The following is a 14,532-nucleotide window of genomic DNA, read 5'->3' on the forward strand; positions in this document are numbered from 1 at the left end:
CCAATTTTTGCATAAAGGGATAGATCACCCAAAAATGAAAATGTTGTCATCATTTACTCACTCACAGAAGACACTGTAAGAAACTTTGTCCATACAGAAAAAAAAAAAAAGCCATACAGATTTGGAATGACATGAAAGTCAGTAAATGATGACAGAATTTTTTTATTAGGTGAACTATCCCTTTAAGCGGCATGTCCAAATAAACAGACAGACAACACAAAATAATTCTTCAAAATATTTAAAAAAATGTCCATTGTTTGGTGTTTATTGATATGATGATGTCAAATGTAAACAACTTTTGATATATTTACATTTTTTACATTTTGTTTAAAGTACAGGATACAGTTTTTATGACTGAGTTTACCTCTTCTAATGTCAGAATGCAAGACAGTATTTACACTGTATTTGAAGAGGCACTTCATTACCCTCTGAGGTACTTTTCAAAATTTAATTTTTCCATAACCTAAAAATGTAAAAACCTTCATAAAGCAATCAAGTAATTTACATTTTCTTTTAAAAAGGACTTTTTGTTTGTTTGTACATTGCAATAAAACCCCCCTTATCCCGCTGTCAGAAATGTTAAAAATATTAAGTTGAATGACATCATTCAGTAAATAGCGATGCACCAAAATGATTTTTTTTTTACCAAAAATAATTAATTTCAGTAAACTCTATTACTTCATAAAATTGAATGGTTGTAATTCTAATCACTGAAGAGTTACTGTTCGATCGGCTCCTCTTGATCCTCCCCTCCCTCTTCTGAAGCCTCTTCCTCCTCTTGTCACACCAACCCCTCCTCTTCCTCTTCCACCCCCCATAATGTTTCCTCTTCCTCTGCCTCTTCCACCACCCATGTTTCCTTGTTCTCTAACTTGTCCATCCCCAACAATGTTTCCTCTTCCTCCACCTCTTCCACCTCCTCCAACAGCTCCTCTTCCTCTTCCACCACCTCTTCCCCGGCCCCGTCCTTGCCCTCTTAACCTCAGGTCAGTGAAACGGTCATTAAGGTATACTGCAGTCTGCAAAACAAAATAAAAACAGAGGCTCTAAAAGCTGAAGAGTTTGTTTAATCATCCAAGTTCACAAAAAATAATAGTTCTTTGCTGTCTTTACACACATAAGGCAAATAAAATGCAATAAATGTCTGACTCTCCCACCGCACTGGGTATACAGGCTCTGCTGGAAGGCTAAACTCACCTGGTTAGTAGTTGCTTTGTAGTTAAATTGCAGAGGAATCCCCTTAGCTGAAGAAGTACCAGCTCCTCTAGATGATCTGCCCCTTAACACTGCCCCACCCCTCCTAGTCTGATTAGATGTCTTCCTATTGGATTGAAAAGAGCGAGAGAAAGACAAAGAAAAGATAAACAAGGAGAAATGTATAACCAGTGAAGTGAGAAGGTTCATTTACTCACACAGCGACAGGTGCAGATTTAGCATTTGGCAGGGAAACTGTCAGCGTGGAGCCAGATGGTGCTGTTCTTCGACTTCAGTATGTGTGTTGATGTGGGTGTGACAAACACAGAGCGAGAAAACGAGCCTTCGTTTACACCCCCTAAGATTATTTTTTGGAATATAGAGTCATATTCTCATGTAATTAAACTCACCTTCTTATTGTCTGATACTTTTGTAGTGTCTCTGCCCTTTTTGTAGCGGAAAACTAAAGTAACATAGACAGAATGCAGAAATGAAGGTCTAAAATATATTAACAGGACGGTCAAGCTGTGTTTAAGTTGTTGTATAATGTGAATGTTTTTTTTTGTTTTTTTTTATTAATAAAGATTGTAAAGATCCTTCTTACCCCTCTGTCTAATACAAATGGTCTTCCACCCCTTTGTCCTCTCGCTGATAATGCACCCCTACAACAACAACAACAACAACAGCAAACAACCAATTATATTAAACTGCAGACTGTGCTGTGGTGAGTTTATGGCTCCCTTTCCAAAAGTTTAATGTTATTTATAAAAAGATTTAGTTTTTTTATTTCACAGCCCATAACCTAATGGGTTAACGGTAGCCTATTGTCTGTAGTCTGACAAAAATGAGGTACAGAGTTTACCATTATATTTCCCCCCATTTATTATACTATTGTATTTTATATATATTAGATTTTAAATGATTTTGAAATCATCCAGTCTCTTTTGCTCACCAAGGCTGCATTCATTTGATCAAAAATACAGTAAAAACAGTAATATAGTCAAATAATATGATCTAAAATATTATTATTATTATTACTGCGATTATTATTTAAAAGATCAGTTTTCTATTTTAATATGTTAAAGTAATTTATTCCTGTGATGGCAAAACTGAATTACAGCAGTTACTACTCCAGTCTTTCACATGTCTGTCTGTCACATTCTTAAGAAATCATTCTCATATGCTGATTTGGTGAAGAAAAAATATATAATCAGTGTTGAAAACAGTTCTGCTATTTTTGTGGAAACATTTTTTCAGGATTCTTTAATGAATCAAATTGATTTTTTTATGTATATTAAATCTTTACTGTCACTTTTGATCAAGTAAATTGCTCCTTGCTCAATAGAACTATTCATTTCTTAACTTAATAAATAAATAAAAACCCTATTAACTTTTGAATAGTAGTGTATATCTCTGCTTTTGTCTCTACACCCTCTTCAAGGTCTGAATTATTTAGAGATGATAAGCTGCAGCTGCATCATCCTATGCTTATTTTTACTTTTTAAAGAAAAAACTGGCCATTTCAGCCTTGGTTGCATGGAAGTGTTTTCTATTACTTTTTCTGCATCTGTGACTTTCAGTGTTTATATTTACGCAGATATTATGGCTATAAATTGGAACACTATTTTGCAAGAAAACCAGTTCTTATGAGTTCCTGTATCCAACTTCACCACTTCTGTTGACACGTGATAATATATCATATTTTCCTACTCACTGCTGAACTGTAGAGTATATCATAATAAATACTTTTTTATGTAACAATAGGTACTTTAGACTGAGATTCCTGAATTTTACTGGTAAGGATAAGTTTGGATATAAAATGAAAAAAACACAATATTCATCAGTTGTCCCATCTTTAGTAATTAAGCATGACACTGCATTATTGTTATTATTATTATTATAGTATATTTTACTATTCATATTTAGTTTTTATATGAAATAAAACATAACGTCATATTCAGATTTTATGAACGATATAGTTAAAAGAGAGAATAGAGTGTAGAACCTGCTTAGTCTGCCTCCTCTTCCTCTACCTCTTCCCCGTCCTCTGAATATGCCCCTCGATGTGAATGTGGTCTGATCAAACTGTTCACCAGTCTGTGATGCACAGTAAATACATTCACCTTATTAACATAGGACACAGTGTATTCAATTAAAAACCACCAGTTTCAATAACTTAACCTTATTTTAGAACCAGACACAATACAACGATTTATACCGTGGCAGTGGCAGCAGCTCTATTTAGTGAACCCCTTCTCGACATCATGCCCCTCCCGGATCCCCTTTGACTCCTTAAACCTCTCACTCTGCCAGGCCCTGTGAGACAAACTTATATGAGAAAGTTTACAAGCCTTTATACAGTTCACTTGAAGCATTTTTACCTTTTAAAACAGAGCGGGTCAGGCAGAAGTCATATGCCAAACAGTCCAAATGTGTCAGCTGTCACAAATACAGAAGATAAGAGAGACTTAAGTATCAAATGCTTGCCTTGGTACTGCTGCACTCCTCGTCTGAGTCCCCTCTGTTGCTGTGGAACCTGGTTGAGTTTCTTCAAGACGTTGTTCCTGTTACCAGCACGTTTAGTTTTAGCTCTGTTGGCAGCTCTGTTTGCCTTCTGTTCCTTCTTATTCAGCTTTATAATGTCATCTGTGAAAACAAAAGGAACAAAGTAATATACCTCTGGTTTATTTTGAAAAAGAGAAAACATTCATTTTAAAGATAAATGATATGAATGATACATTGGATAATATTTGGATGTGTTACTTGTTTGAGCTAAATAGGGAAAGACTTCGGTAGTAATTTGCAGCATATTAAGGCTCCTCCTGTTCTAAATTTATATTTGTTTAACTGATGAGTGGGTGGGTTTTCTATTCAAAACCCCTCTCAGTATGCCAGATATGCGTGATAAATCGACAAAAAACATTAAAAGCATGAGCTCTTCAGATTTGTTGACTAAACAATGAAGTTGTTGTGTGTTATTGTGTGTTACACATTATGTGTTAATATGGCTGACTGGCTGCTGCTAGTCATAATGTGGCTACAGTACAGATGGTTTCATTTTACTTTAACTGTTGCTTCATTGTAGTCATTCACAATCACATATCATTTCAGTCATTTATTATAACGCTAAACTCAAGGTAAATGATGTGTGTGCACGAGCACGTTGGTTTGACAGCTGTTGAATGTATGTGACAGCTGACCGCTGTTGCTCTACACGTCAACACAGAAGCGAAACCGACGGTTCCTGCCAACTCATCCAAATCACAATGACTTCAAGATGATGTCTCGCCTCGCAATTACTAACCTAATGACAAGTCGATTTTGTCCGAGCTTGAAGCTTGAGGCTCCTGCATTTGCTCTGTACTCTCCATTTGAACATCACTCTCCCCCATTTCGTCTTCCAACGTCGTTACGCACGCAAAAGTTTCAGAAGCGTCGTGTGTCTCGAGCACACAGAGTATTCACACTCGATAACTTCCAAAGGTGTGTCAAAGCAGAAACGCTAAAGACGAGACGAACTATGAAACTTTTTCAAAGTAACCCGGTTTGAAGGCTCTTTCTTGGCGTTTATTTGTGTCGATCAAGTGAATGGCGAGTCCTAGCAGCGTGACCCAGCCCAGCAGCGCTATGAATCTGACGTCCAATGTGACAAGAGCCCCAAAATAGCGTTGCGTCTAATCCCGGTAGGCAGGTCTTTCCAAGGTGCTTTACACACAACACAACTAGCGGCAGGAATTCAATTCTTAACTTTTTCCCTCATCTATTATGTTTATCATATTCACAGACAAAACATGTTTTATTCTCAAATATTTTTGAGTTAATCCTAATTTCTTTCCTCACCCCAAATGTTCCGATTTAAACAAAATGGCTTTTCCTCAGTTTTATGTTTTATTAAAAAGTCCATTAACAGACTTTTTCCATATATTCGTACAATACTCAAAAATATAAACACAGTTAGAAATACTCAGTTTATACACTAGCTCAGTATTTATTGTTAACCAGCTGATACTTTTTATACTGTGATAAGGATTCGCAGAAGTTTCCAAGCGTTGACAGGTAAATACGCGCCCTATGTCAGTATATTTTATGATCTAGGACTATATGTTATAGATCCATATATTATAGAGAGAGAGAGTATATTATTATAGCCTATTATAAAACTGGATTGCTCATGACGTCATAAAAGTGAAGACATTAAATTAATGGGAAATCGCACGAGAAAATTAGAAAACATCACCTAACGAGTTAGCGATTATGGGCGAATTCCAAACAGAAGTGAGCGTCCCTATGCCCTACTCCCTTCGAAGGGCAGAACCCTTGAAGTGTGTTCTTTGAAGGGTGTAGGGCATTACTGTCTCCTATAAGCGTTTGGAACTCCCTTGGTAAAGGGAATGACGGACAAAATGTTACCTTGACAACGCTGCGCGTGCGTGCAGCATTCAGTGCTCCAACAATTCTTGCAAATAAATATTTCTTCTTATTGTTATTATTTTATTCAAATATGGTCTAACTGTGTCTTATTTACTGTTAAACTTTTTAAAACTAAACTTGCTTAATCTTGCTAACAATACAGTCTTAAATCTTATTTTTATCACTGACGAAAATATTTTGTATTACATAAAAATAAAGAAAAATTTAATTATCTTATTCTACTTACGTTTGTATGTAAAGTCAAAATAAACCCCAACTTTGCTTTAAAATGCATCGCAAGATCTCCTAAGTGAAGATCACATGATCACAAACGGAAATCACTTCCGTGAAGTGACCATCTCATGTTCCCTTTACTAACGGACTTCTGGAAGGGCCCTTTGTGAAGGGAATCAGTTGCTCACTTTCGTTTGGAACGTCCCTACAAATGGCATCCCCTTCCCGAAGTGCCCTTCAAAGCCGTTTGGAATTCGCCCTTTATATCTGAATCCCTGTAAATTCTTACAGCGCAAACGTTCTAAGTATGTCAGCAGGCAGGGTCAGAAACTGCGGTCAGGCCAGCCTCCACTTTGAAAAACTTTATTTTATCGTGCACGCATATACTACGCGTTACGGTAATAGCGTGTTAAAACAGATCAGAGGAAAAGCGATCTTTAGCTTTCATTTATTGAGCCAGTTTCCCTGTCAATAAATGAATGAATGAATAATAAGTTTAAAACGGTCTGCCCTGCCCTGTTCAAGCCCCTGCCCTTTTTCAAAATTATTAAAAAGTGCCCCTCTCAGACAAATAGCAATGATATTGTGGTCAATAAAACAAAACGCATTTGAATTCCTGTTTATTTTATTTGTCAATCTGAGGCGTTGCTCTGGGTTGCGTGTTTTGCTCGACTGACTGATATTCTACAGTCTGTTCGGAAACCGAGGCTCTCGAGACGTATGGTTCTTTCAGTGAGTAGGCAGAGTGGTCGACGGAAGGAAAAAAAACAAAAAAAAAACAAACAAACAAAAAAACTAGTGTGTTGATTTAATTAAAAATCCATATTATATATTTTAGAATATTACATAATTCATCCATGCCCGTTAGTCATGTATAATACACCAACCAATCATGATCTGGCACAAGAAGTTCACATTTCATTGGACAATAAAGTGAAGTGGAGCGGTTATTTTCCGTTCTTATTCATAAATCGGTTGAAAACATAGGACAGAAGTGCTTATTTGTGAAGCGATCTGGATCTGCGGGTTGTCTCATTTTATAAATCAAATTACATCGCTGGGAAAATGGATGCTAAATGACTACAAAAGCACTGCACAAAAATAATGGTAATCCGTATTCAATTCATTTACATTTATGTTTGATGCATCATGCACCGTTTATTATTTCATGAAACCATCATAGTTAATGAAGCCCAAGTGCCACCTACAGGTCTATTATATGAAGTGTAGGCTGGCGAAATGGTGACGTGAAAGGACTTTATCATTTTACCATTTTTGATAATTATGCAGCATTATGAAAGTGTCTTATGCTCATCAAGCCTACATTTATTTGATCAAAAATATAGAAAAACTCTAATATTGTGAAATATTATTACAATTTAAAATAATATTGATCTATTTTAATTACTTTTATTTAATTACTTTAAAATATCATTCATTTTTTTGATCAAAGTTGAATTTTCAGCATCATTGCTCCAGTCTTCAGTGCATGATCCTTCAGAAATCATTCTAATATGCTGATTTATTATCAATATTGGAAACAGCTGTGCTGCTTTTTAAAAAAAAAAATTTTTAATTACCGTATTGACCCGAATATAAGACGATGTTTTTTCCTTGGAAATACATCTGAAAAAACGCGTTCGTCTTATATTCAGGGTCTAGATTTTGACATGTCAATAATACACCCACAACAATAGGTGGCGCCAAAAACGCATAAAACGAGTGTGCCATGAAATATGTAATGTAATGTGTGTTTTAAAGATCGCGAATGAAAACAAATGAAAAAGAAAAGCTTACAGCAGCATGATCGTGACTGTCATGTTAGTCTGATGGGACCAAACTTCCTCTGTAAGTTATTTTAAAACAGAAGACAGTACCCAGATTTGAAGACTACAATAAGATTTCACTTCTACTGATAATAACATTTTGGTGGGCTACTATGAGTTGCATAGCCTAATTGTTATATAATTCAGATGGGCTACCTGTTATTTCAATGGTATATCAAAATTTTCCAATGTCATTGTTGGTACATTTTACCAGTATTTACCATACTTTCAAAACAAAAATTAGAATTGGAAAAATATGCAATATGAAAATAATTTAAGAATAAATGTGTTTTACAGAGAGAGAGAAAAAAAACAAGAAAAAAAACAAGACTTGGTTTTCAAAAAGCCTTTTTCCAACAGGTACATCTGGAAAAAGGGGGGTCGTCTTATAATCAGGGTCGTCTTATATTCGGGACAATACGGTAATTAATTTTATATATTTTTTTTCAAGACCCATGATACTTTTTTTGGGGTTCACTGATAAATAAAAAATTTAAAAGAACATAATTTATTCAAAATAGAGATGTTTTCTAGCAATATCAATCTTTACTATCACTTTTTCTATCAATTTAGCAAATCTTTGCTGAATGAAAACTAATTTCTTTAAAAAAATAAAATAAATAAAAAAATACTGACCTCAAGCTTTTCAACATATTGTTACAAAAGTTATATTTTAAATAAATGCTGTGCTTTTTTTTTTTTTTTTTTTTTTAACTTTTTATTAACCAAATAATCCTGAAAAAAGTATAACAGGTTTCCAACATTGATAATAAATCAGAATAGCATAAAATGTATTTATTAAATATTTGATCAAATAAATGCAGGCTTGATGACCATAAGTTACTTCTTGCAAAAATATAAAATAGTTATGTATCCAAACTTTTGACATACATATATAATTATTATTATTTATTTTTTTTACATTGCCCTTATTTTACATTTGAGCCCCTGCCCCTGAGGAACTCTTTGCACGTCCCTGCATGTCAGTGATTATTTGTTTAATGTTATGTTCACATTAGCGTAGTAGCGTAGATCAGTGGTTTTATGTTGTGAATACTATTTTGAGTTCTATTTATTCTGAAAAGCTTTTAATAAACAGTAGGTTATATTTTAGCAGACATTTTTTTTCATGCATTCATAATCATAACTCAAACATTACAAATCTTTACAAATCTATATGTATAATATAATAGGTACCTATATTTATAATTACAGCTTCCTAGTGTGTATACTTTTTAAGACGCCCAACATGTTATTTTGAAGTCCATCGATGGGTTTTAAGCTTCAATTAGGAAGGGCATCAACTCTCCACCGTCCCGTGCCCTTGTATTATTATTGACGAGGATTATATTATTAGTGGCGAGTATTTTCTCCATTCAACCGACAGGGTTCGCCTCTGAGCTCAGGGCACATGGCCCGTTTTTCTGTGCCACACCAACCACAACTGAACACACCAACCACAACTGCCGCCGGGCACCACATGAAAGAAGATAAGACACGCCCTAAAAGCAAAGTCATGAAACCTTCTTTCTACCTCATATCACTCAACAATCACCTTAAACGTTTTTTTAAACGCCTCAATTATGACTAAATTGCTTTTGAAAGTGTTTCAACCCGCTATCCATTCTTCGCGCTTCACATAAATATTCCCTTTGACAAATAACCCCATAGTGGTTTACCTAAAATAAAAGGCAAAACATAAATGAATTCTCTTGGTTTACAGTATACCTGCCGTCAGAGCTGAGCCAATCCCCCGCCCCTTTCCAGTAGTAGCCCAACCCCGCCCCTCCTCCGTCTGCGTCGTCTGCGCATGTGCGGCACGCCAGGCAGCCCCCTATTATTATTGTAAGAATAATTTCACTTATGAAAATGGCGGCGAGTCAGGGAGCTGTAGGACCTGCAGCGGCTCTCCAGAGCCAGCATTATCCTTATGTCGCGCACTGGAACCCAGGCGTGATGCAGCAGCAGCAACACCCGCTTCACACCGCCCGCAGTCTGGAACGAGCGCTGGAAGATGCCGTCTGCTCCGGGATGCTCAACATCAGCGGAAGAAAACTGCGCGACTATCCGGGGCTCAACTACGATCTGACCGATACTACACAAGCAGGTGGGTCCCTCAGATGTGGACTAATCTCCCTGCGTGCTCCACTGACCCGCTTTTCGCGATTCCTGGTTTGAGAGGACAACAAAAAGACCCATAAAGCGAAGCGCGTGGGTGCCCTTTGGTGCATTTGCGTGGTGTCAATCGGTGTTTGTATGTTGGCTACAATAGCCAGTGCACATGGTGCCTGTACGAGGGAAAACCGTTAGTATCACGTTTTATCTCTCGTGTTTATCACGTCCAGCGTGGTGTGACAAACCCATATATAGTTGCCATTAGAAATACTAAAGTCTAAAAGGCACTAGCATCCCTGGTTGTTTTGGTGTCACATCTCACTTTTCCAAATCATATTTCATATATGAATAAAACTGAAGAGAGCACTTCAGCTGAAACGACAGGAGACAATCTTCATTAACCTTTGGTCCAGTAATTCAGCAGGTTTTAACACGCAAACCCGTAGAAACCACATTGCAGCTTATCTATACTGCGAGCGCGCAACAAAACTAGAATGCTCCCTTTATATTTGACATAGCCGTTTCATTTATCATTATGGGAACCGTTTATTTAGTGGATAGGGTGTTAAACGATGGTGAAAAGCATTTTTAAACGGACGATAAATGGAGATAGAGGCTGTAGTGCCAGACAAAAGATGCTGCCGTTGGTCTCTATAATCTATCACGCGCCTTTATTCATCCTCTCAATGGAAGTCAGTGTGTAAGCAGCCCTGGATCTAAAACAAACACGCATTTTACTAATATTTAGTATTACAATTTAGATATGTGTAATAGTATTAATAGCTAGTGTTTGTCTAAATAATATTTGGTCTGGCAAATCACAGTTTGTACAAGTGGGCTGCACTATTGTAAATACTGAAGCATAAAAGCTACATTTCAGTTGTTTCTGGAGCTGTGGTTAGAAATTAAATGGCTGCATCTCTTTCGGAAGTGTCTGTGTCTTGCCGCAGCAAACAGCCATTCAGATGTGAAGCAGGCAGTGGGAGGAGGGACACTAATCCATTCATTCATGCACACCTTACACACAGCATCATGTCTACACTCCCATTCAACTGTATTGAGTTACACTAGTGAATAGGTCTTTTGTGAATATTTGGCTGTGTCTTACAACTATTTTAGCTGTATGAAGGCTCGTTTGTTTATATCCGGATTCTCTCAGATGGCTTGTTTGCTGAAAGAAGCCTGTGGTTGTTGTAGATAACGCTGAATGTTCACTGGTATCGCTGTTTCTGTCAGGGTCGTTGGCATACAGATGGCGTTTGTTGATAGTATAAGGATGCTCGCGTGCGCTTTTGTTTTTGTGCATGTGTATACATGTATATAAAAGAGGAAATAGTTGACTGTTCACCAGACTGTCACCCGTAAGAGGAAGTGACTTGGTCGCTGACTCAACTGAAGATGTATGACTGTTTCTGCATTAAGAGAAGAGAACCCTCATCCTGCAATCTGTGTTCACATTTGTGAGAATGAGATTGCTTGTGTACGTGTTAGATTTTGTGTGTGTTTGACAGTTTGACTAGACTCGAGTATGGTAAGCATGTGTGTGGTGTGGGTCTGTTCCCGTGGCTCAAGTGACCCACTTGGCAGTCCTTGCTATTATTGGCTGTGTTTGGCCACAAACTCAACACTGGGGTATGAAGACACCCCCAAGTCTCTGATGTTAAACTGTGACAAAGTTGAACAATTTCCTCTCTTTGTCTTTCTTGCTTTCTTTTTCTCCTCCATTTTTCTGTTTTTATTGTCTATGATATGAGTTAACAACAAGAGTCAGTGATTTGCTGTGTATAGCATTGTCATCATAATGTGTCTTCATTGATAAACTGGATAAAAATGAATAAATATTTTAGGACTTGGTAACAGCTCCTACTTCAAAATATGATACACGGCACGATACATATGTCCCAATTCAGTGCATTGTAATTGGATCAGTTTCAATCCCTCTGATGCAGTTAACAATATTGACAAATAGTGTGTTTATTGTGCTACATACAAGGTTTCAGTGTTTAGACTTATTTAGATGACCTGCTTCTTCATTAATTTAACTTATTTAGGAAATCGTATTAATTAAAATGTAAAGTAAGTACTGATGCAATCTTGTGAAAAAAAGAATAGCAATATATTGATCTTATCTCATGCATTATCCTTACATGGATATAAAGTACAAATTACATTTTTTTTCAATGATATTAATGGAGACAAGGAAGATAAAATGATGAACGTTAATAAATATTGATTTTTTTTTTCTCTTAATGTCAGTGCAGCTGATTTTTATCTAGCTGTATATGCACTATAGAATATTAAATTGCAAAGCTGTCTTTCGTGAAAATGACTTGCGTTAAGGCAGTTTGTGGTCATGCATGTGTATGAAATATGCATGTATCTGCTGAGCACACGTGGTGTTGCTTTTAGGATCCCTGTATTAAAAGCTGATGCAGATGTACGTCTAATGCCTGTCATAACCATTTTAACAGCTAAGTGTTATTTTGGCTTAAAGGCACAATGTTTCACCAATACCAGTGAGAGAAAGTTGTCAAGATTGTTGTACCATGTGAAGTTAATCACAGTCCTTTTTTTAGATTTGAGACCAAACATAAGTTCATACGGACTCCTGCATGTGAGTCTGTGTCAAATGGGAAAGGTTGTACTAGAAATTATAACTGAAAATGCTGCTCAGAGTCAGCCCAGATGTTCATCGAAAACATAGATTAGAGTGGTGATTTTATACGTGATCCAAAAATCAAACTTCTGTCATCATTTACTTATTTACAGCCCTCATGTTGTTCAAAACCAGTATGCATTTCTTTGATCTCGATTTTTTTTGAAGAACGTTCGACTTGCATTCTATAGACATAAAAACACTGAGACATTTCTCAAAATATCTTCTTTTGAGTTCCACAGAAGGAATTCATTGATGACTGAATTTTAATTTTGGGTGTTGCATTACTTTAGATGCTGTCTTAAGTACATTTAATGTGTTGTTCTCTATTGACAGACACCGAATCCTCTCTCTGTCTCTAGGCAGAACGCTTGGGCTCATGACATCATAGTGCCTTAGAGGAAGTGGTCATAAGATTAAAGGTTAATGAACCATTTTCGCATTTCTGAATTTAAAATGTGGAAGTAAGGAATAGCAGTTTAAACTGCGAAGCTGGCATATGAGGGTAAAATAGGAGACCGTTGCAGATGTTGATGTAGTGTTGTTCAGTTTGGTCCAACTAGAGAAATCTAATTTCCCAGACTTTCTAAGAAGAGGAAATATTGAGAGATACAGCAGTCAGAGGAAGGTGCTGATTTTGGTGTCACTTACTCAACAGCTGTATTTGGACTGTAAAGTTCAATTAATCTAACCATTAATGCAGATAATTTTTGTGAGCACAGAACAGCAAGAAGCAAACTGTACATTTAAGGTTAAGTAAAATGTAACGCGATACGAAGAATCCATCTCAGCTACTGTGTGGCGAAATGCCTGTGAGACTGTCCTCTGATTACTGCAACGTCTGGATTATTAGAAATCTTGAGGCAGCGCGCTCCACCAAAAATTTTGTTGTGATTTGAATCCAAGAATAAACTTTCGTCAGGTTAGACGAAATATTGAATTTAACACAGATGAAAAAATTGCTGTAAGGGATAGTCTTACAGTCTTTTTATTTTTGGAAAGATGTTTCATCAGTTGGTAAACATCAGTACAGTCCATTAAACACACTGTATTTCTATCACAGCCTCATTTTCATTGCTGTCAAAGATTAAACACAGCGCTACCCTGCCGTCTATTATATTTATGTGTGCAAATAGGAAAGAAGGTTGTGTAGTGATGCTGTTAACTTCATTACAGTAGTGTTGACTGGTTTTCTAAATGAATCCTGCTCAATTAAATATGTCTTGACTCATGTCACAAAGGGTCCATATTTGTATACAAGTAACAGGACGTTCCAGGGCTTTTTATACTTGTGGCAGTTCAATTAGTGAAGTTATCCTTAATTTCTCACTCTTTAGAGTAACCAGGAACACTGTATGCCCTTCTACCTCTGAAAGAAAGTTCTCATTAGATCAGTAGCTATTAAAATCAACAGAAAAAGAGGCCTTTATTTTAAAGAAACCATCTCAGCTCTTGAATGGTCAAACACATGAGCACTTCTATCATTTCAGTAGATGGTGATGACTCATGAAGTTTCATAGCACAGTGAGTATTTTGAGAACTCCGATTGTGTCCACAACACTAAGGTTATGTTTTGCAAACAGAGGTCAATGTGGAAAGCTTAAATGGAGTATTTGTTTTGTTTTTTTTGACGCGAGACAGATGAAAAGTGTTTCCAGGAACTAAATTTATACCTTTTAATAACTTGTAATTGTGCCTGAATGAATGATTTTGCTGTGGAATTGTTTTGGGTTAAAAAAAATGCATTGCATAAGTTTTGGGGGAAAATGTAACGCATGCAATGATGCAGATCTTAATTTATTTACAGAATCCATCGTCCATTCTACCCCGTATTGATTTTATTACACAATACACATTTGATGGCTGTACACACCGAAGGGAATAGGCACAGCCTAACATTACAATTTTTCCCCATCAGTAGTTCAGATTCAAGTACATCCATGTCAACATTGTGACATTTAAATCGGAAGAATCACTAAATAACAATGTTTAAAGACAAGTGACAGTACTGGCCCTACACTGTAAAAAAAAAATCCGTAAAATGTACGGTAAAAAAACTGTGGTTGCCAGAATTGTACCGTAAAAAAATACGGTAAC

At 36.5% G+C, this 14,532-nt stretch overlaps 2 protein-coding genes across 7 annotated transcripts in view; one reads left to right on the plus strand and one right to left on the minus strand.

The window, feature by feature from the left end:
• Positions 1–14,532, plus strand: part of lrch2 (leucine-rich repeats and calponin homology (CH) domain containing 2) — a 92,249-nt gene that overhangs the window by 1,113 nt on the left and 76,604 nt on the right. For 4 of the 6 annotated variants that reach the window (XM_058776801.1, XM_058776803.1, XM_058776802.1 and 1 more), the window contains exon 1: positions 9,485–9,771. The exons of the other annotated variants lie outside the window; for them this stretch is intronic. In XM_058776801.1, the coding sequence (XP_058632784.1) occupies positions 9,528–9,771 (244 nt within the window). In that variant the 5' untranslated portion in view covers positions 9,485–9,527. Of the gene's footprint in view, positions 1–9,484; positions 9,772–14,532 lie in introns of those variants that run through there. 6 annotated transcript variants of the gene reach the window in all.
• On the minus strand, positions 217–4,897 carry si:dkey-17o15.2 (TATA-binding protein-associated factor 2N). The gene is made up of 9 exons (XM_058776809.1): positions 4,499–4,897; positions 3,682–3,840; positions 3,413–3,510; positions 3,200–3,291; positions 1,799–1,856; positions 1,605–1,657; positions 1,413–1,484; positions 1,198–1,321; positions 217–1,019 (listed from the first exon to the last, which is right to left on the minus strand). The coding sequence occupies exons 1-9, from the start codon at positions 4,584–4,586 to the stop codon at positions 708–710; spliced, it is 1,056 nt and encodes a 351-aa protein (XP_058632792.1). The 5' UTR covers positions 4,587–4,897; the 3' UTR covers positions 217–707.

Source organism: Onychostoma macrolepis, chromosome 05 (genome assembly GCF_012432095.1).
Source record: "Onychostoma macrolepis isolate SWU-2019 chromosome 05, ASM1243209v1, whole genome shotgun sequence".
Taxonomy (NCBI): Eukaryota; Metazoa; Chordata; class Actinopteri; order Cypriniformes; family Cyprinidae; genus Onychostoma; species Onychostoma macrolepis.